The sequence below is a fragment of the Nycticebus coucang genome, chromosome 7 (genome assembly GCF_027406575.1).
Source record: "Nycticebus coucang isolate mNycCou1 chromosome 7, mNycCou1.pri, whole genome shotgun sequence".
NCBI lineage: Eukaryota > Metazoa > Chordata > Mammalia > Primates > Lorisidae > Nycticebus > Nycticebus coucang.
In genome coordinates, this window is record NC_069786.1 from 71,056,302 (window position 1) to 71,079,058 (window position 22,757).

The 22,757-nt window shown below is 44.2% G+C and overlaps 1 protein-coding gene, 1 non-coding gene and 1 pseudogene across 4 annotated transcripts in view; 1 reads left to right on the plus strand and 2 right to left on the minus strand.

Moving 5' to 3' along the window:
* Positions 1–273: 273 nt before the first annotated feature.
* LOC128589725 (60S ribosomal protein L24-like) lies at positions 274–800 on the minus strand (annotated as a pseudogene).
* Positions 801–5,249: 4,449 nt separating this feature from the next.
* LOC128590900 (U4 spliceosomal RNA) lies at positions 5,250–5,391 on the plus strand. Its single transcript, XR_008381367.1, has one exon. It is a non-coding gene; the product is annotated as a U4 spliceosomal RNA (small nuclear RNA).
* Positions 5,392–12,951: 7,560 nt separating this feature from the next.
* The window catches only part of CHRNA1 (cholinergic receptor nicotinic alpha 1 subunit), a 42,004-nt gene continuing 32,198 nt past the window's right edge, over positions 12,952–22,757 (minus strand). For 2 of the 3 annotated variants that reach the window (XM_053598104.1, XM_053598103.1), the window contains exons 4-9: positions 22,109–22,218; positions 19,112–19,307; positions 18,391–18,625; positions 14,944–15,167; positions 13,630–13,869; positions 12,967–13,324 (exon numbers count right to left, since the gene is read on the minus strand). In XM_053598104.1, coding sequence (XP_053454079.1) covers positions 13,193–13,324; positions 13,630–13,869; positions 14,944–15,167; positions 18,391–18,625; positions 19,112–19,307; positions 22,109–22,218 — 1,137 coding nt within the window. In that variant the 3' untranslated portion in view covers positions 12,967–13,192. Of the gene's footprint in view, positions 13,325–13,629; positions 13,870–14,943; positions 15,168–18,390; positions 18,626–19,111; positions 19,308–22,108; positions 22,219–22,757 lie in introns of all 3 variants that reach the window. The other variant, XM_053598102.1, reaches the window with a different exon arrangement.

Sequence of the window (22,757 nt, forward strand, 5' to 3'; positions counted from 1 at the left end):
AACCTGTTCAGTCTCCACTGCAGGTCCTTGCTTCAGCAGTTTTCTCACCAGGCAAAACTCATGCCCTTCCAGAGTATTCTTGTGGAGAGAGCTAGGTGATAGAAAATAAATTAGTAAATGGTATAGTAAATTACAAAGTGCAAAAAGAAAAGAAATATTTCAAAATGTAAAAAAAAAAAAAAAAAAGAAAGTGCAAAAGAACGAGTCAAGCAAGGAGGAATGAGGGTGGTGTAGGCTCACGGAGATTCTTTGGGGGGTCGGGGAATTGGACCTTTATTTAAAAATCCGATCTGCCAACTTAGCATTTTCTACCAACTCGGGAGCAGAAACCCTCGCAGGCTTCACAGTCTTCTGCTCCTGCATGGGCACCTTGGCAGCAGCCATTGCAGTCTTCTTTGGTGCTAGCTTAGCCTTCTTTGCTTCCTTTGCAGCCCTGTTGGCTTGCTCTCATTGAACCTTTCTAATGTCAGGTTTCTGATTTCGTTTGGCCATCATATCAGCAAGAGATGCGCCAGTGATGGCCCTCTGGAATTCTACTGCATGCCCGGTTCTTTCCTTTTGAATTTTCCCCCACTGTCCCTTCCCCACTGTCCCTTGTGCTTTCTTCTGTAGAGTACAGTCCAGTTTATCTCTTGAGGATTTCCTTCAGAAAGGAACACCAACTCTCACTTTGCATTCACAAACTGGGAAACCTAGCCATGGATCCTGGCTTAGCATGTCATGTGTCCGTGCTAGATCTTGTACCGGCTGAAACTGCACAGCTGGACCTTCATGGTGGTAGCAGCTGGGAAAAAGGAAAGACGGCCAAGAGCCTCACTGAGGTTCTTCTGGTTTGTGCTCAGCCCGTGCTGTTCCACTTGCTTGCTGACCCCCTATTCCTTCCTCGAGGGGACTTGCTGGGTGAAGATGGATGGTTTCCGCACCTCCTTCACCTTCCCAGAGACGATCAGTGCACGCCTTGGTCTTCCCAGCTTATGGGTCCCCACAGGAGGCTCCAGGGGCCTGAGGCCTGAGGGGGTGAGGCTTGGGCTGTCAGGGCTGGGAGGAAAGTGGTGTGAGGCGGGGCGCGTGTGGTGGCACCTCCTCTGGAGCCCCCTTTGTCCTGCTTAGGATTTTGCCCTTGCTCTGTGGGTGACAAGCACACAACCACAGGGTTAGGAGAGTTGAGGTCACTAGGGCATTTTGAGAAGTGGTGGTGGTAATAGGACCGCTCTTAGGGATGTCCTGGAACTTAGGTTGCGTTTGTAAAGCCTGGCTCTAGGAAGTTTTGCTAAATGAAGTCAAATCATCGTATTTGGTTTTATAGTTTTCATTTTTCACTGGTTGAGCCTTCTTTAGCAGCATGATGTGTTTGGGGAGCATGTGTTTTACTGTTATTGCTGCTACTGGGAATACAGTTTTATCTAATATGAGATAGCAGAGAATAATCAATTTTTATTTCTATTAACTACAAACCTCAGTGGCTGAATATAGTTGGTTTTTTTTTTTAATTAAGATTAGTTGTAGCCAATGGGTACATCCGCTATTGCTATAAATGTTAGGATTAATGTATTTAGCAGCTTCATATTTTCTTCCCAAGAGGTGGGTTTATATCTCAAGTGTAAAGATTTCATAGAAAATAAGTCCCATGTACTTACCTTAAAATTAATAGCAATTTCAGTAACACATTTAAAAATGCAAAACAATTTGCATTTTGACGCTCATCATCAGGTCCCTCTAGGTTATTGTCTGTGTGCTACAAAGTATTAGGAAGACTTGTGTGAATCGCATATTTTGGGTGACATAACTGTAGTAATTTTTCCAAGGAAATATTTGTGATTGTATGATTGAGGTTTTGCACTACTTATAAAGTTTAATCTATAAGAATGTCTTTATATTAAAAAATTACAAAGAGATTATCATGCGATCTATTTTAGCATGTTCTTGTATTGATAATTACATTCAACAATGTAATTTGTTGCATGGCCTTTGACTGTCTTAATGTCTTGTTAGTGGAGAACCAAATCTAAGCAAGGTAGGACACAGGGGATCTTACACGTGGAGCAGTTTTTAGGTGAGAATTAGCAGTGTCACTCAAGAGTAATCTCCTTTACTTAAAGTCAACCAAACAAAATATAGACCCCTATCTGCAAAAGAGCTCCATAGCCCGGGCCCCATGGCCTCAGGGACGCCAACCCTAGAGACCACAGTTGGAGGCGTGCTCATCTTTCTCTAGTCTAAATGGTATCCCCTCTCTGGACTTAATCATACATAAATATAATACATGGCCAGGGGTGGTGGCTCACCCCTGTAATCTCAGAACTTTGAGAGGCTGAGGCGGAAGGATCTATTGAGGCCAGGAGTTTGAGACCAGCCTGAGCAACATAGTTAGACCCCGTGTCTACAAAAAAATAGAAAACTTAGCCAAGCATGGTGGCATGCACCTGGACTTCCAAGTACTCAGGAGCCTGAGATAGGAGGACCGATTGAGCCCAAGAGGTTATGGTTGCAGTGAGCTATAATGACACTATCTTCCAGCCCAGGCAACAGAGCAAGACCTTGTATCCAAAAAGCCAAACAAACAAACCAACAGACAAAATGCTCACTGAAAAACAATCCAAACTATACCTAGGTATACATAAAACTGTAGGCATATATTTAACCATTTAGTATTTTGGCGAACCTTTTTCTAACATTGGCGCACTGGTATGTAACGTGTTTGTGACATGCAATAACCGTTACTCCACTTCTGTCTCCCTGTTCTGCCTGCCACCTGAGGTTCCCAGAGTCCCGTCCTATTGGTGCAGAAAATAGAAGCCCAGACTGGGGTTCCAAAGGTATTGTTTTGTGCCCATGCTTCTGGGGCTACTTGTGTTGTCCTGTGCATTGGGAGGGGTCTTGTGGCTGTCCTGCCAATTCAGCCACACAGGATGGTTCCCAAAGATCAGTATGTCTGACTTCTGTAAGTTGCCATACAAAATAAGCTTTGAAATATGAAGATATAGTAAGAACTGCCTGAGCTGCTGATGTTATAGTGATAACTGCACAAGCTTCTGTGAACTCAAGTAGGTTTGTTTCCTACCTGAAATTCATTGAAATTAGGGAATTACTTGCAAATCGAAAAAAAATGTTACCGTTTCTTTATGAGACAATGCATAAAAAGTCTTAGAAATTTGCATTTACTCTGAAAAATGATGTTTATTTATCCATCTGTATTTTAAATCACTTTATAAAGTACAACTCTATTTTTGTTCTTTAAAATGCCTCTCACTGGTTATTATTTCATAATATATGTATCGTATCATCGCATTGTATACCTTAAACATATATAGTCTTTGTCCATTTCATATTCTAACATTTAAAAAGTCTCTCATGTATACAAAATAATTGAAAAGTAAATATTTGCTTTTCTTAAGATATAGATCTTTAGTTTTGGAAGGAAATTTAAATCCCAAAGCAGATAATTTTATTTTAGTTATAGAAAATACTTTTAAAATGTACTGGTCTCAGTTGGTAAAAATATTGGTATTTATCCAGTTGATTTAAAAAGTGAATATGTTCCTAGTAACTTCCTAATTATCTCTCTTGATCAATTGGGGTTATGAAGAGAAATTATTCAGTGTTCATATGATGTAGTAACAAAATTATTATTTAATACAATTTAACAAAGCCAATTACTTCTCTAAAATTCATAAAAGGCAATAGACTTCTTTAAAATGCATGGATTGTAAGGAGTCCAAGAAAAGAAACTTTAGACTGTGCTAAATGAAAGAAGATGCACTTGAAAGTCTTACTGATTATTTGGAGGTTATTATGATGCTGACCTGGCAGAAGTGAAGAAGAATGTCATCCTGCTGTTAAGCCCTGCGTGAGGAGGCTGTGAGCCCCATGCTTTGCCCAACAACAGGCCAGCAGTCCTAGGGAAGGCTGGTCTTCTTAACCTCAACTGACCAAGACCGATAATTAAGAAGTTACTGGAAAGATAGTCACCTTTTAATTCCACTGGATAAATATCAATATTTTTACCAACCAATACTAACACATTTTAAAATTATTTTTTATAACTAAGATTGGAGTGAGTCTAGAATAGCGATTTCTTCTTTCCTGACACCGTAGTGATTCAGACATCTGTCTTGTTATTAAATCAGCCTTGCTTTTTACCTGAGGACATCGGGCATTTTCTGGATCCGATATGGGCCTTCAAGCCTGGGCCAGCTGTTTGCCTCCATGCTGCCGTCCTTCCCGGTTCCACCCAAACACTCCCTTCCAGGGTCTTCCCGTGACCACCCACCTGTCTCTTGCCTGGTTTCCCAAGGTGCCACCACCTGTTTTACTTATTTCCATGTTTATTTTCTCTTTGCCCACTAATATCACTTTTAAAAATTTTGTCATTTCTACTTCATTTTATTATTTATTATATAAAATAAAGTATTTTCTGATTTTATTTACAGTTAACATCCCTAGTACTAAGAATGGAGCTAGGCATTAATACATATAACAAACCCTCTCACCACGCATTGGTTTAAGGAACAAATATTTGCATCTCTATATAGATCAGTTCTCCAAATTGCTTTGTGTTGGGAGGGTATCTGTGTATTTAAAGAGGTAGTAGCTCGGGCTGGGCATGGTGGCTCATACCTGTAATCCTAGCACCCTGGGAGGCCGAGGTGGGTGGATTGCTTGAGCTCAGGAGTTCGAGACCAGCCTGGTGGTGGGCACCTGTTGTCCCAGCTACTCCAGAGGTTGAGGCAGGAGGATCACTTGAGCCCAGGAGTTTGAGGTTGCTGTGAGCTATGACACGACAGCACTCTATCCTGGGGCAACAAAGTGAGACTCCTCTCAAAAAAAAAAAAAAAAAAAAAAAGGTAGTGGCTTCCTCACAAGGCATTCTTCCTGGAAACAGAAATGTAGTTCTCCTTCTAAAGGAAAACTGTATCATCAGATTTCTGAACTAGTTTTGCCACTATATAGAGAAATGACATTGGGATAAACGTTTATTCTAATGTTAAAATTCTATTCTGTGATTGTCATAGAATGATAGACTTTTAAGAGGTGTTATTTCTGGATCACGTAGTCTCACTAGGACATTCTGTAGTCAACCACCTCCAAGGCCGTGCTTCTGGTCGCCTGACCCCCTGTAGGGCAGTAGCTCCTCTTTTTTAAAAAATTGAGAATTAAGCTTAATGGAGTTGTACTTGAAATTGATCTAAAAAGTAAAAGTGGGCAAAGTTAAGAATGTCTAATTAGAGGTATCATCTTCTCCGAACTGTCACTTTGCACAGGGGCAGTATTGTAGCCAATGAGGTTTATTTGAGGCGTGATTGACTATTGCTGATTGAAACCTTTCCTCCCTGCCCTGTGGCGACTTGCAATATAGTCAGCAATGGCAATTTTTGACAGTCTCTCCAGAGACTGACTAAAACAAAAACAAAAGCAAAACCATCACTTTTAGCTTTAATCCAGAAAGCAAACTCAGCTCCTCACCCCCTGGGTCCGGTGTTGCAGGCGTGGGGTCTTCAGCTTCTGACCACCCATCTACAGTAAACATGCTTGGGGAGCAGCTCTTGCTAAAAAGCTTCGGACAGTCTGGTGTTAACACTGGATGGCAAATGGTGAGTCACCCTTCAGAGACAGAATCCGTCCGGATCCTCAGACAGGGATCTGGAACCGACAAGTGTGTTGGCCTTGTGGCCAGTGGTGTTCCCAGGAGCACTTGGATCTGAGCTCGGGTTGGAGTGTGGGGTTGTCCCTTCTGTGCAGGGAGCTTGCTTGTGACAGACAGCGCTGGGTTTTCTATCTTCTACCGTGTCTGGCGTTGTCGTTGGAGGGATGATGGTGCGCGTATGTGCACGCAGGTTTGTTTCTCAGGGTGCTCCATGTACCCACCCAGTGCCATCCTTCCAGTAACTGGGGGTCAGTAGGGTGGGTGTTTGAAGGCTCTGGGGTGCATAATGAGATGCGGCTGCCAGGGCACTGACCCGGCTGTGGCTGCATGGGTGCTGGAGCCACCAAGGCCAGAGCTGGCCTCCTGCTCCCCGGCCACCTGCTCTGTGTCCTTTGCAGCACCCCCTTGTCCTGAGCTCTCTAATTTGTTTTTTTTTTACCACCTCAAATGAGCTCTGGAGTGAGAAGACCCTACATTTGCCCTGACCTGGTGGCCCTAGTGGCTGTGGCCAGCAGGAGCCCAGGACTGTAGGCCTGGCACTTTTGCCTCAGTCCTACTCCCGGCCAGGCGGGTCTCAGAAACCAGTGTCTCTATTATTAAATGCTACTTCTTACCAATTTTATTTTCTGTCTTTCTACCCATTTTTTTTTTCTTCCCTGGTTGGTGGCTTGTAGACGAGAGCCCATCAGAGACAAGGAGCAGCCATGTGCGGTGGTTCACACCCAAGATCCTAGCTACTAGAGAGGCTGAGGAGGGAGGATTACTTGAGGCCAGGAGTTGAAGACCAGTCTGGCAGCAAAGTGAGACACAAGTCCCCCTTCCCCAAAAGAATGGTGGCAGGAGAGAAGCAGAATGCCGAGTCCTCCCTTCCTCAGAATCAACTGGGGCGGGTTTTTCCTACACCTGGAGAAGTTAGGGACAGCACTGCACAGCCACACTGCAGGCTTTCGGGCTTCCAGCTTTTCCTCCCACAACCACTTTTACAGTAACTGAGGGCTCCTTCTCGATCTTGAGATGCTCTGACCCATTCTGGTAAGCCTGGGCTGCAGCCTTCACTCCAGGGCCTCCTGCCAAATCTGGGGTTATGGTGCCAAGAGGGGCATTTAGTTAGGGGCCTCTAGACCCAAAGGATTTTGGGGAGTGTGAGCAGGGACACAGCTGCAGGTTAGGGGGAGGCGAAGTGCGAGAGCTCAGAGAACCTGCATTAAGTTAATGAGGTCAGCCTAGAAAATGGGCCATCTGCCCCACCCAGATAAATCCTCAGTTCCACCAAACTTTAATTTTTTTTAGTTTCACCAAACTTTAAAGTCACTCTTCTCACAGGCCTAGGTAATCATAAAACTTCAGAATTTATTCATTTCTTTTGAGTAGGATGATGAATATCTCTCTACCTTTCATTTGGACTTTCTCAAGCAAAACAGAAAAATAAACTTTACATTATCTTGCTCTGAATTGTTTATTTTTTGAAAATTTCACTTGGGCATTTAATAGTATTAGAGTCCTTTGAAGTATTCATGTTGGGGCCAGGATAATGTAAAGTTCCAGAAAGAAATACAGGGAGTGTAAATATAAGAATAAAAGAAAACATTACATTCATTCTTTTAAAAAGTCACTAATCTAATAATAATAGAAGCACCATCTGCTGTAAATTAAATCACCTCTCTAGACCATGCACCCAGCTACCAATGATAAATGATGCCAGGGGAAAAAAAGATTTAGACCAAGAAATCTCAAGCCTTTCCTGCTAGAGGGAGAATGGAAAGCCAACACACTTTATGATTACATTTGGTCTGGTTAGCTGGTAATCTCTCTATTTTGTGCCAAGGGAGATGTATGGTCTTTTTGCTTTATAAGTTTAGCAGTACCCTAAAATCTTCCGTGGCAATTAAGCAACCCAGCACCAGAAAGGAAAAGAGCAGCTGGTTTTAAATTCATGCTGTAACTGAAGGCCAGTCAATGGTACTACTAGACCAAGGAATTATTATCCTTCCCTAGTTAATAGTTTAGTAAAATGACACAAATGGTCTGACGATAGAGTTGAGGTTGGCTGGAAAAATGTGGGGCCAGAGCAGAGAAGGCCTTGAATGCAATCACAAAGGACTAGCTCAGGCATTCTCCCCCGGGGAGGAAGGCACCATCACACCATTACACGAAAGCTTCCAGCTGGGATGGGTCTTGGCATTTCCCCCAGATGCTGGGAGGTGTTAGGGGTGTTGGAGAGTGTTGATGTTCAGGATGGATCAGGTTGACACAAAGAGGCTACTGGTGGGGCTTCAGTTATGAAGTGATGAGAATGTAGGCTTACATGGGTGGCTGTGCAAATGAAGAGAAGAGGGCATATTTGAAAAACAGGAGGTAGGCTCAGAGAAAGGTTGGATATCATAAATAGAGGAGGGGGGGGCTTGCAGAAGTTAATGACAATGTTAAATCAAGCAAAAGCATTTTTATGAAGGGAAACATCGCTGCTTAGTTTATCATGCCCCTTGTCTATACTAGGTGGCCATGAAGTTTGTGTGCAATTTTAAAAGAGTGTGCAATTGAAAATTGCTCATGAACTTTATGGCCACCCTTTGTTTATGCTGCCTCAATTAGACCTAGATGTGAGCCCATCAGAGACAAGGAGCGGCAGTAGGGTGGGGCTCACCACTCTTCTGTTTTGTTTGTATCTGGAGCATCCAGCCACGCTGGGCCAGTGAACAATAGGGGCTCGATTACTGGATGACTAATTCCCTGAGCTTGGGCAGAGAATACTGTCCCTTCTATTTAATGGACATTGACTTCATGTCCACTGCATGATGAATGCTCTGCAGAAATTAGGGGGAAATCTATGCCAAGGAAACAGCTTACGGGTTGCTGGAATTGTGAGGGCAGGGAGTTGCCCTGTCTTAGACAAAGAAGACACTACAAAAAGATGAAATAAAGCCCGTGCTTTGCTGTCCCAAGAGAGAAACTGAAATCCCTGAAGGTGGGAGTGGAGGGAGGTGTCTCAGGAAGACAGAAACAGACAACGCAATGAAAAGGATGTGTTCACTCCAGCTGAGAGGTTCACATCATCAAAGGGAAGCAGAAAAGCTTTCCAGACGCAGCCATGTTCTTGATGGGGATGTTATAGCCAAGCATTGCAGACCCTTCATTAGATTTTAATCATGATGCTTTTATTATGCATGCTTCCATTATTAAAGTTATTCTGGTCTGAGAGAATGAACTACAGATAGGATAAGAAACTTGCAAAAGTAAGACAGTGGCTTTACTATGAGCTCAGAAGTTTCTAAGCCAATCTGCAGTCAAGTGATAAGGGTTCATGGCTAACGTGGCCTTGGAACCATCCTCCTGGAGGACTCTCTGCCATGCAGAGTGGGATAAAGAGTGGCAGGCCAAAGGTCATGCATACAAATCCGTGTTTTCTATACTCAAATAATAAGCAACACAGGCCAGGAAGAGGACTCTACCCTCAGCTGTCATTACACAGACCCAGACCTAGTTTGTGCCTGTAAAATAAAGAGGTTTTATTTGTCCCAGTTTCAGGGATAGAAGTAAGAAGTATGTGTTGCTATTTTCATTAGGTCTATAAAATTGATGATAACACTCCAGTGTTAAAGAGAACACCTAGTTATTGTGCATGGGAAACTTATGAAAATCATCTGACGCCTCTCTCATCTTTATGGGATCTAAAATAAGGTTAAAAGAACATTAGATCTAGAGTTTAAATGTAAGATAGATAAGATAAATAGAGATATAAGAGCTTTTTCTTTTTTTTTTTGCAGTTTTTGGCCAGGGCTGGGTTTGAACCCACCCCCTCCGGTATATGGAGGTGGCGCCCTCCTCCTTTGAGCCACAGATACCACCTGATATAAGAGCCTTTATCTTCTGTTCTCAAGTTGTAAAAATTTGCAAAGGCCCCAATTCTTTACATTTCACTTTTATGAATATTTGTTGAAAAATAATCTTAGAGAAAATTCTGGAAAAAAGTCATTATCCTATTATCCTAATCTAATGATTATTTCAATACATTTCTATTTTTATAAGACTGTGAATGCATAAATGTAGCAAAGCAATTGTAACCAATAAGATCAATAAAGAAATCATTTTCTAAAAGTACAATTGTTTCATAGACTATAGTTCAAACTTAGCTAAGTCAACATATACTTAGATTACCTTATTTTTTTTTAAAGATATAGCAATCTAAATAACCACCCCCTCCAGGTCTCCTTGCTCTGCTTCTCTGGCGTCTTGCCTCGACTATACCGCGCCTGAGAAATCAGCTCAGAGAGCTCCCATTCAATTAAAAGGCCCTGTCCTTGACCTGACACCCACACTTCTTATTGCCTGAATGCTCTCTGTCCTTCTCATGCTCAACTCACTGAAGAACTCCTGATCTCCACTTTCTTACTCCCCATCCCCTCCTAAGTGCAGAGCCATCCGGTTTCTGACCTTCCATATTACCAAACAGCACCCCTCTCCTTTTTTGAGATCAGCGGTTCTCAACCTGTGAGCTGCAACCCACAGGAACTGTATTAAAGGGCCGCGGCATTAGGAAGGTTGAGAACCACTGTTTGAGATAGAGTCTCACTCTGCTATCTGGGGTAGAGTGCTATGGCATCATAGCTCACAGCAACCTCAAACTCTTGGGCTTAGGAATTCCTCTTGTCTCAGCCTCCCAAGTAGCTGAGAATATAGCCTCTGGCCACAACATCCAGCGCATTTTCCTATTTTTAGTAAAGACAGGGTCTCACTGTTGTTCAGACTGGCCTCTGACTCCTAAGCTCAGACGATCCACCGTGTCAGCCGCCCAGACTTCTAGGATTACAGGCGGGAGCGCCACACCCAGCTCAAAACCCCTTAGCTAAAGCCAGTGACTTTGGCCAATGACTCCTGCCTCCACACTGGACCTTCCTTTCAGTGCTTAGTGATGGCTCCCTTAGATGACAGGCTTCTCTGTGGCTTCCACGTCTTTTCCCACCTCCCACCTCTCTTCTCTCAGCCTGCCCTACCTCCTTGTGCCGTCTGCTCCAACCTCCTGGGGTTGATGTGACCTAAAATCCCATCTGCACACCCTCCTCCTCCCGTGCGCCTCACACTGCCTCAGTGGTCACCTTTAGGCCATAGCTTCAAATCCTAAATCTTTACCTCCTTCCTGGGCCTGTCCTCAGAGTTGCTACAGACTAGATTAGGGAATATCTAGAGAACTGGTAATGCATCATTCCTGGGTGTTTCCAGAGGAGACTGAAGTGTCAGTTGCTAGACGGAGCGGGCAGGACCCATCCTCAATGTGGGCAGGCACTATCCGTTTGGTTGGGGGCCCCAGAGAGAACGCAAGAAGGCAGAGGAAAAACAAATTCCTGTCTCTCTTGCTAGATTGGGATACCCTCCCCCTTGTGAAGCTGAGGTTTTGAGATTTTATGCAACTTTTTTTTTTTTGGCAGTTTTTGGCCAGGGCCAGGTTTGAACCTGCCACCTCCAGTATGTGGGGCCAGTGCCCTACTCCTTTGAGCCACAGGCGCCACCTGGTTTTAGTGCAACTTAATTTCCCTTGGACATCAGAACTCCTATCTCTGTGGCCTTCAGGCTTCAGGACTTAGACCAACGGCACCTGGATTTTTCAGGCCTTCAGTCTTAGACTGAGAGTTACACCACTGGCTCTTCTGGTTCTGAGGCTTTGAACCTGGACTGAATCACACTTACCGGCGTCCCAGGGTCTCTAGCTGGCAATGGTCTGTCATGGAACTTCTCAGTCTCCATAACTGCATAAGCCAATTCCCCTAAAAAATTCCCTTTATGTGTAAGTACATATCTCCTTGGTTCTATCTCTCTGGAGAACCCTGCCAGAGAGGGGTTGTGGTGTGTAGAGGGCCATTAACTGAGCCCAGAGCTGCACAGTTTCTGGATTTTAGGTAAACTCTAGGGTGGATTAAAGTTTACTGTGGAGAGAAGAAATCGTTTCTCTCCTATTTCTTTAGAATTGTAGAAATGGTGATGATGTGTGCATGTATTTCTGGTTTCATTGTAGAACTTCCACCTCTGACATGACAGGAGTAAAAACTGGGGCAGGGGAGGCAGAAAGTTTAAGTGGGAAGGCAGAAAGATGGTTGGTGCTAAGATCGAAGCTCTCAGAAATACTGACCAGAGTTACTCAACCAGAGTTGAGCCAGGGGTGGCCAGGACAGAAAGTGAGCAAATGAACTGGCCTACCTGGGAATTCACACTTTTTTTTTTTTTTTTTTGGCGCAGTTTTTGGCCGGGGCTGGGTTTGAACCCGCGACCTCCGTCATATGGGACCAGTGCTCTACCCCTTTGAGCCACAGGCGCCGCCCAACGCCCGGCTATTTTTTTCTTTCTTTTTTTTTTGTTGCAGTTTGGCCGGAGCTCCTACCTGGGAATTGCTTTGGCATTTCCAAGGTCTGGATTAAAATTTTAGCTCTTCTAGTTTAAGCAAAGAACTTAACCTCCCTTAAATGTGGTTTTCTTGTTGGTAAAATAGAGACATTATAGGGATGTTAAGAAAGTTATGAGGATGAAATAAAACTGTGAGGCAGTTCCTATTGTGCCCAGCCTTTACATTCAATATTGTTAGGACTGATTTTCATTCAGACCCTAAGAATCAAACCCAGGAGCCATGTTAGACCATACCTTTACCTCCCAATTCTAGAAGTCTACTTTAAAACATGTTATTTTTTTACACAGTTTGCATTTTGGTGGCTATTCATTTCTACTGTGTCCCTTCTCTCTCTGCATCAAATGCTTTATCTTTTTGTTTGTTTGTTTGTTTGCAGTTTTTGGCCAGGGCTGGGTTTGAACCTGCTACCTCCAGCATATGGGGCCAGCGCCTTACTCCTTTGAGCTACAGGTGCCACCCAAATGCTTTATCTTTTTTTTTTTTTTTTTTTTGTAGAGACAGAGTCTCACTTTATGGCCCTCGGTAGAGTGCCGTGGCCTCACACAGCTCACAGCAACCTCCAACTCCTGGGCTCAAGCGATTCTCTTGCCTCAGCCTCCCAAGCAGCTGGGACTACAGGCGCCCGCCACAACGCCCGGCTATTTTTTGGTTGCAGTTTGGCCGGGGCCGGGTTTGAACCCGCCACCCTCGGTATATGGGGCCGGCGCCCTACCGACTGAGCCACAGGCGCCGCCCAATGCTTTATCTTTTGATGGGGACTGGTATATGGGGCTTTCCTAGTAGGTACAAACTGACTTTTAAGCAAAGAATGCACTCTTTGATTAAAAAAGCAACAGCAACTCCCTAGTGGTCTAGTCATTAGGAAAAATAAATACAACAGCAAAGGCAAAGCAACAGAAAACCTTGGAAGACACCATTTTTTAGCAATCTAGTTTTATTTACTGAAGAGGGTTCACTCCAGGGAGACACAGCAGGATTGAAGGGAGAAGCAATGTGAAAACACTTCAAACATAAATATTATCATTAATGATAAGTACAGAAAATTACATGTTTGATAAGTGAGAGTGTATCAAAGTTGACAAATCTCCCTCTCCTTCCTGCCTTCTGTGCTCTGGCAGGTCCTGGGGCAGAACTGGGCTCAACTCAGCTTTTGCTTATCCTTGCTGATTTAATTCAATGAGCCGACCTGCAAACACAGCTAGGGTTCCGATGATGCAGATGAGCATGAAGACTCCGAGGAGGATGTGGTCCATCACCATTGCAACATATTTCCACTCCTCGGCTGCCTGGGAGAGAACACAGTGTTAGAATTTCCCTAAGTTGGTTACTGGACTCACAATGTCAAGCTTTGCATCATGCATGGGCCCTTCAATTTGCAGCTCTCAAAGCCCTCAACATCCCCTGGCTGGTGTTATGATCTTTATTTTTTGCAAAGATTATTCACAATGATTTAAAAAGTGGCCTAGGGTGGTCACCAAGTTACTTCTTATCTCTTGAATGCCAACGTATGCGTCAACCCAAACCCTTCGGTCTGCACTCATACATTTGATTGTTTAATCTCAGAGGGCTGATTACAAGCCATGAAGCTTACATTGTTGGACTCCTGGTCTGACTTCATGGTCTCTGCGATGTATTTGACACCCTCAATGGCACTTTTCACCTCGGGGTGTTTGATCAGGGGAGAGTGGAAGCCCATGGGCGGAGGCCCTGGCTTCCCAGAAATGTCAGAAATATCAATGTCTTCTGTAAAAATCTTCTTGTCTTGCTTTTCTCTGGATGGTCTTTTCATTGTGGAGAAAAACATAACATTCGGGATAGTGTCGATAAAAACCTGATATAAAAAAGAAATCCATGCGTGAGAATTACTGTCACCAGGGCAAGCATCAGACTGTATTTGAATTAGCAATTTTATCTTGGGCAAGTCATTCAGATTCTCTGGGTCTCAGCTTCCTTGTTCTTTTATTTTAATAAAAGGACCAGACAAGATTTTTCTCAAAGCTTCCTTATGTGTACCCTGGGGCATGTCAAATTATTGTGGTTAACAGTGATGAGCCTGTAATGTGAGCACTTCGCCACTGGGGGGAGCATGTGCGCAGCCATAGACCTCACAAGACGCCAGTGGTGTTTAAGCTTAGGGACACTTGCAGGCACCAGAAATGCCCCAGCGACGTGTTCTTAGGCTCCTATGGTTAAGGGGGGGCCCCTCGGCCTCAAATATGTCAGCTTCCGGTCTTACAAAACAGCTAGACTGTTCTGTTTTCCTTTCTTGAAACTGGAGCATAGGTTTTGCCAGGAGTCATGGAACAGTCTTTATAGCGGCAGGGACTATTAAGCCCCTCCAGAAATAGTACCATGTATGCCGTTTCTCTGTCAATGCCTGGCAAGTATTTTGCATTTTGCATGAAGTATCCTGGATGTTAGTGACTCTGTGAAGTTTTATAAAAAAAAATGGACATATTGGCATTGTTACATTTTTTAATTCAATAATGTAAATATTTGAAACCAAGTTTCTCACTAAAACCCAGTCTTTGACCCTTTCTTGTCAAGCACCTCCCATCTCTAGTCCTAATTCTATTCTCAACAGATGATTTTACCAGCAAAAAATAAGAAGTCTATTCACAAATTGGAAGACATACCATCAGAAATCTCAAGAATTTCATAGTATTTGAATAAAATAAAACCTATTTGTCTTTTCTAATCACAGAGATTCTTTAAACTTGAATTTGGAATAGGCTTTGTTATCAATAATTCTATTTTTCTTCTCTCTCCGGGAAGGCTATGTGAGTTGGGGAGGACTTTCAGTTCCTAAATACACCCAACTGATAGCTAGAATCCATTGGCTATATCCAAGGGGAGACCTAGAGATGTGCCCCGTGTGAAGGGCACAGGGGCCATGTCCACTCACCTTCCTCACCCACTTGGGCATAACGTGGGTGCTGGGTGAGCGGTGGTGCATGTTGATGACGATGACAGTGATGATGATGGATGCAATGACAAACACCATGGTGAACAGCATGTATTTCCCAATCAAGGGCACAGCACTAGAGGTAGAAGGGATCAATTCCACGATGACCAGAAGGAACACGGTCAAAGACAGCAAGACAGAGATGCTCAGAGTCATCTTTTCTCCTAGAGAGACAGAAGAGAAACAGAACAACCCCCCTGTGATAGGCCGAATCCACTTCCTACCCTCCCCACCCCAGTCATTTATGTGTTCAAGTCCTAAGCCCCAGAGTCTTATAATATGACTGTATTTGGAGACAGGCAGGACCTTTAAAGAGGTAATTAAGTTAAAATGATGTCATATGGGGTGGGATGGGGTGAGGTGGGCTAATCTGGTTTGACTGGTGTTTTTATAAGAAGAGACCGTTAGGGTGCAGACAGGTACATGGAGCGAAGGCCCCGTGAGGAGACAGGGAGAAGGTGGCCATCTACAAACCACAGAGTGATACCTCAGAAGAAGCTAACCCTGGCTCGGTGCCTATAGCTCAGTGGCTAGAGTGTCAGCCACATACGCTGGAGCTGGCGGGTTCAAACCCAGCCCGGGCCTGCCAAACAACAATGACAACTACAACCAAAAAATAGCTGGGTGTTGTGGCAGGCACCTGTAGTCCCAGGTACTTGGGAGGCTGAGGCAAGAGAATCACTTAAGCCCAAGAGTTTTTTTTTTTTTTTTAAGTTGTGTTAATAGGTAGAATTTTATTTTATTTTATTTTTTTTCTGTTTTTCTTTTTTTATTAAATCATAGCTGTGTACAATAATGCAATCATGAGGTACAATGTGCTGTGCTGGTTCCATATACAGTCTGAAATATTTTCACCGAACTGGTTAACATAGCCTTCATGGCATTTTCTTAATTATTGTGTTCAAACTCTTATACTCTACACTTAGTAAACTTTACCTGTACACTTCCAAGATGCACCTAAGCCCAAGAGTTTGAGGTTGCTATGAGTTGTGACGCCACGACACTCTAGCCAGTGTGACATAGTGAGACTCTGTCTCAAAAAGAAAAAAAAAAGAGGAAGATAACCCTCCCAGCATTTTGATCTTTGACTTCTAATCTCCAGAACTGTGAGATAATCAATTCCTGTTGTTCAAGCCATCCAGCCCATGGTATTTTGTTATGACATCCTGAGCAAAAGAGTTCACCACCAAAACCCAAGCATATGACTGGCATGCTTTCTTTTCTGTAAAATCTGTGCCACAACCTCTGCGCCTTAATTCTACCGCAGGTGACAAGTCAGGGATAGAGGCAGCCAAGTAGGGCATAGCTACTGCATCTCAGGGCCTAGAATACCATTTCTTGGTGGACCCTAGGAATCCAGAGGAGTTCTGAGTTGGCAAGCTGGATACAAGTGGTGGATTTTCTTCTGGAGCAGAATGTATTACATCTTATGCCTGAACTGCAGCCTGGCCTACTTGTTACCCAGCAGATGCATGGGCAGCCCAGAAAAACACGTATATTTTTCTCATTATGGGAGCAAGCTGCAGCACCAAAACCAAGGAAAGGGCAAAATCTGAAAGGCCAAGGCAAAAATCTTCTCCTTGGCATCCTGAAAGATCTTCTGATAACATCAATTTCTAAATGGGGACTCACTTCCCCATTTTCATCTAAGAAGTGTGTCTTCTAGGTTACTTGTTTTGTTTTGCTTTTCATTTTAAGGAAGCAGGGATTCTCCTGTCCTGCACCTTTTTTCTTTAGGCCCTGTAGTCACAGGAGTCTTGGCAAGGGTGGTAGCAGCAAGGCTGGGGCTGGACGGCACTTGGGTATTTTTGTGGGGATTGATGCAGCAGAGAAGCTTTGGAAGGGGCTTTCCTTGGCCTGGTCTTGCTGTTGGTGTTCCTGGGAAACCCTCACGTTGCCCTGATTTCTAGTTTGGAGCTTTGCTCGTGCTGGGTCCTTCCACATGCTAGTGAGAGGTATGTGCGGCGCAGAGCACAGAGTGAGTGCAAGTAAGAAATCATTAATTCTACCTGATGTGTAGGAAAGCCTTCAGAAGTAAAAAAGAAGATATGATTATAAATACAAAATACACTAGACCCTCCATAGCTGACCACCTCCCTACATTGACCACCTCCTTATGTTGATCTAATTTTCATAGACCAGACATGCACCACATGTGTGTTTCAGTACAGTAGGCCTAATTCCTTATGTTGACCACCTCGGTATATTGACTAACTTACTACAGTCCGTTGGGTGGTCAACGTATAGAGGTTCTACTGTATCAAGTTACATAAGATTTTTTGATTAATTATAATGATATTAATAGCTAACATTTATCAAGCCTGGTCATTATCCTAAATGCTTTTCTGGCATAAATCCTTTAATATTTATAGACACTCTGATTAGATTCCATAATGCCCTGACAGTGTTTCTTCTCTGTTCACTTTTAGAAGTTCCATTTGATTAGAAAGCTGAAAAAGTGTTTGTGTTTTGTGTTTCGATCATTCTGTGGGGCGAGCACTTTCTAACTCTGTCTGCCTGCCACCTAACAGTCACTTAACAAATGGCTGCTGACTGAATGAATGAATAATCTTTTCTTCTTTGTTGGTAAGTTGGATTTAACTTTGTGGGCTTTTTAAAAATCATTTTGGTAAAATTGCTACCTGCAATATGTTTGAGGACTGTCTGTACCAAAAATTGTTTATGAGTAGTGATTTCTGACTGGCGTATGAGTCCCTTTTTTGGTAGATTATTGGTATTTCATGAAATTATGTCACAGATGTGATTACTCAGTAGGAAGTGAGTTGTCTGGACTGATACGTGAAAAAGAACTACCCCTTGGGAAGGTGCAGTCTAGAAAACAGAAATGCAAGAGCTATTTTCAAGTGGCAAGCAGTTGGCAAGGGAGCAAGGCCTGGACTAGTCAGTACATAGAAAGGGACTTCATAGGAGCAGGTGAAGCATCTGTGATCACACGCCTGACCAGCACTCTGGGACACAGGTGGCATTCAGCTAGTCGGGGTGGGTGGGTAATTCACTTTAAGCAGACTGGGCTGTGGATGTGCATCTTCAGGGCCATGCTCCGCTCTCTGCCTGCTCTGGACGTCTCCCCCAGCTGTGGGCTCCACTCACAGTGGCTCTCCTCACTACACATGGGCACTCAGTGAATCTGCCCTCTGGGCAGTGATGATCTGGTCTCTCTGCCTGCTCTGGACGTCTGCCCCAGCTGTGGGCTCCATCCATAGGGGCTCTCCTCACTGCACATGGGCACTCAGTGAATCTGCCCTCTTGGCAGAGATGATCTGTGTCTTTCTGCCTGTTTGTTAGCACATGACTATTTCTGGCTTTCCCCCAAAATAGCAGCACCGGAGCTGTCAGTGCCACAGCTGTCATGGCAACGGCACCCACCTGAGTCCGTGGGCAGGTAGAACACCAGGCCAGTCAGGAAGGAGAAGAGTAGACAGGGGACGATGACATTGACGATGAAGTAGAGCGGCAGGCGCTGCATGATGAAGTAGTAGGTGACGTCCAGGTAGATGGTGTCGCAGCAGGAGTAAGTCACATTGTGCTTCTGGCCGCGGGCTTCCTTGATCACCCACTCCCCGCTCTCCATGAAGTTGCTCAGGTCCGGCTTGTCGCTTTCCTGAGAAGTGAAGTAAGGTCTAGAGATCTCCACCAAGTCACTGGGAGAGTGAGGGGGGGCGGGAGTCACAATCAGCAGTGACAAGGCCACAGGCTCTATCCAGCTCTGGATTGAATGCCCAGAGGGACAACCCTGGGCCGCTCCTGCTTTGGGGTGTTAGGTTCCTTTCCTGTCACACGGGGGGGTTGGGCTATTGGAATTCTCTATTTTGGCAACACGCTCAAATTACCTGGGAGCTTAAAAACATATTGGTGCCCCAGCCCTGTTCTAGGCTGAATGACCCTAAATTCCAGACACCAGGAATCCATCTAGGCCCCCAGTTAGCTGTCACTAATGGGTGACAGCTCATCAGGAGCCTTCCCGGCCCATTAGAGCCATCCAACTGGATGGGTTCTGATCCTAACAGGTGCTGAGACTACCCAGGAGTGGGGGTCGGAGGGAGACCTGAATCACATTCCCCAAAACTAGCCTGCGCTCGCCACCTACTGGGTTGATGTCCACCACAGAACCATCGTAGGTCCAGGTGCCCAGCTTCATGCTACAGTTCTGCTCGTCAAAGGGAAAGTGGGTGACGATGATCTCACAGTAGCTTTTAAAGATGGCTGGAGGTGTCCACGTGATGTGGCCGCTGTAGTCCAGGAGCACTTTGGTGAACTTGACAATGGCAAAGTCACCATCTGCACTGCAGTTGGGATAAAAGAGGAAAGTGGCTCCAAGTGACAGATGAGCCTTCCACTCTGCTTGAGGATGTTAACAGGAGACAGCTGTTAATTATTCAGCACTAATTATAGAAGCTGGTGTCACTTTTTATCTATTTTAGCTTTTTATCTAATGTTTCCCACATCCGATAACAAGAATCACTGGGGTGCTTTTTCAAAGTACAGATTCCGTCACACTGTCTAGATAAGCCACAAACCAGAATATTGGGAAAGAATGTGATGACCTATGCTTTGCAAGAAACAGGTAAAATGGGTCCACTGCTTCCCAGATGTTTTTTTTCAGTCTTCAGTAGTATTTGTAATTTTAATCTCCATCTAAACCCTCCTCAATATACTTTGATAGTTAATTGGGGGAAAAAACAAGAATTTTATTTATTTATTTATTTATCTATTTATTTTGAAACTGTTTTATTATGTCGCCCTCGGTAGAGTGCCATGGTGTCACAGCTCACCTCAAACTTCTGGGCTCACGTGATTCTCCTGTCTCAGCCTCCCAAGTAGCAGGGACTATAGGCGCCTGCAACAACGCCCAGCCATTTTTTTGGTTGCAGTTGTCATTGTTGTTTAACAGGCCCAGGCTGGGCTGAAACCCGCCAGCTCTGGGGCAGGTGGCTGGTGCCCTACTCACTGAGCTATGGGTGCTGAGCCAAAACCAAGAATTTTAAATTAAAGCACCTCCAGCGATTCATTACTGTGACAAGCAGGCTGGCAGAGGAGTCCACTCCATCTAGAACTTAGTGGAGTGGGTGACAAACTCAGATGCCTCAAGGGTCAGGCAGGCAAGGCCAGTGCAGAATGGAGAGCTGGCCCCTCTCAAGAAAGCCTCAGTATACAGCACCGCCCATGGTATCCACGTGGCAGTGAAGGCTCAATGCTAACAGATATTCGGACTTTTCCTCAGAAGTTGGAAATCTAAATTTATGAGCTGTGTGATGCCACGGCACTCTACCAAGGGCCATAAAGTGAGACTCTGTCTCTACAAAAAAAAAATAAATAAATAAATAAAGACAGAGTCTTACTATGTTGCCCTCAGTAGAGTGCTGTGGTATCATAGCTCAGCAACCGCAAACTCTTGGGTGTAAATGATTCTCTTGCTTCAGCTGGGACTACAGGTGCCGTCACAACACCTGGCTATTATTGTTGTTGTTGTTGTCGTCGTCGTTGTTTGGCAGGCCCGGGCCAGGTTCGAACTCTCCAACCCCATGTATGTGGCTGGTGCCTTAGCTGCTGAGCCACAGGTGCTGAACCTAAGTTTATTTTTTATTTTTATTTTTATTTTTTTTTGGTTTTTGGCCAAGGCTAGGTTTGAACCCGCCACCTCTGGCATATGGGACCGGGGCCCTACTCCTTGAGCCACAGGCGCCGCCCCTAAGTTTATTTTTTTAATAAAAAACTGCCAGACTTGTAAATATTAGATTTTTCTGGAGAGGCCAAAAAAAAAAAAAAAAATCCAGATTTTAATGTGATAGTTCTCAATTTTCAAATGTTGTCAATAATTTCTTATTTAAAAAAAGACCACGAGAGGCGCTAAATACTAACAATAAGCCACTGGTGCAGCCCTTATCCAGGGGCAGCTTTTTCTTTCTGTGAACAGCTTGTGTTCAAGAGCGTTGGAAAAGATGTTGAATGGGTGGTGGTGGGGCTTGCCTCACTTCGGTTTCAGAGACATGATGTCATATGTTGGTCACTTGTGCCATAATTCAAGAGATTTTCTTCTCCTTGATTTTTTCCTTGGGAATGAAGTGGGGGCTCTTTAACCTAACAGGCACTGTGTGGCACTGAACGTGCACAAAAGAACCTCAAAGAGCAGAGAGTCATAGGTTGGTCACAGTTTCTCCCCATAAACAGGTAAGACAGGGCTCTCTCTCCATCAGACTGTTTCTGAGTAAGTGTGTCATAAACACTGACAATTTTAACTTGCTTCACCCAACTTCTTGCTGAAAGAAAAAGTTAATACAAGACACTCTGCTTTATCAGCCCATTTGTCCAAAAAGCCTGCACAAATGACTGGATGATTTGGCTTAAGCTTGAATGGATAATATGCAGTAGAAAATCAAGGTTGGGGTGGGGCCATCTTCGAGGGTATCATTTTCATTCTCCAGCACTGTCACCTCCCCTAAATCTGCTAGGACACACAGCTTGCTCATCCCCCAACACATGTTGCATAATGTCAGACCATAAATCCTCCGGGCCGATGTTGAATGCTCCTGTCTGGGAAAGATGCTCTTTTAAAGGCGCATTCCCTGACAAATGAAGGGCATATGATAATGAAAGTGTCATTAAACCGAGTGTCTTGAATCACATTCTAATTTCATAACATGCAGTCTGTCTCAGGGCCCAGTACACGGGCAATATGGGTGTCCTGGGCCATCACAGCAGTCAGTGCCGAGGTGGCACTCAGGATGTGACGCATGGTGGCCCCAGGAGGTTCAGACCTATTTGGTAGGGAGGACATTTGATTCCAAGGAACTCAAGTCATATGACATTTTGGGTGCGTTGGATGTTTGCCACATGCCCTTTAGGAGCTCTTGGGGGTTAAATGTCCCCCACCCCCAGTCCAGATTCCATTTGGCTCTGATAATTGTTTCTCTTCATGACACGAGACACCATAGGGCACCCAGGTCTGTCGACTTGGCTCTGAGTTTTTAAGGCTTATTTAACATCAGCAGTGATGAGAAGCCTTCTGGCAAGCAGCCTGCCATTAGGCACTTGGCTCCGCCTGCCCCAGGACCACCCCCATCCTTCCCCTCGCTGTGTTGCTTACTTGTTATAGAGAACGAAGTCTGGATGCCAGATCTTTTCTGGAGGAATGTGAATTTTTTTAATACCACCATAATCGTCTGGATTCCATTTTAGGTTGTAATCTACCCATTGCTAGAAATAAAAACATTTAAAATACTAGTGTTATTGAGAGCCCGGATGAGTAGGGCAATGGATATATTGCCAGAAATGGTGCTTGCAGTAAGAAAAGTTTGATTCAGAATTCAGCTTTCATTTTAGTAAACAAGAACAGCAAACTTCCAGCACTGACTGCAAGCAGGCACTGTTCTAAGCACTTTAACCTGTACTAACTCATTTAGCCCTCACAGTCCTGTGAGGAAAGAGCAATTATTAATCCCATTTTACAGATGAGGAAATAACCAGTTAGTAAGTATCTGCAAGTATTCCAAAATCTGAAGAAGTCAGAAATCCTTCTGGTCCCCAGCATTTCAGATAAAATGACAAGCCTGTGTCCAATGCAGCAGATTTGGATAATACCATGTCAAAGGTTGAATTGTGTCCCCTAAAATTCATACTGATGGGCTAACCCTCAGTACTTCAGAACAAGACCTTATTTGGAGATGAGTTCTTTATAGAGGTTAAAATGAGGTCATTAAGGTAGACTGTCATCCAGTGTGACAGGTGTCATTATG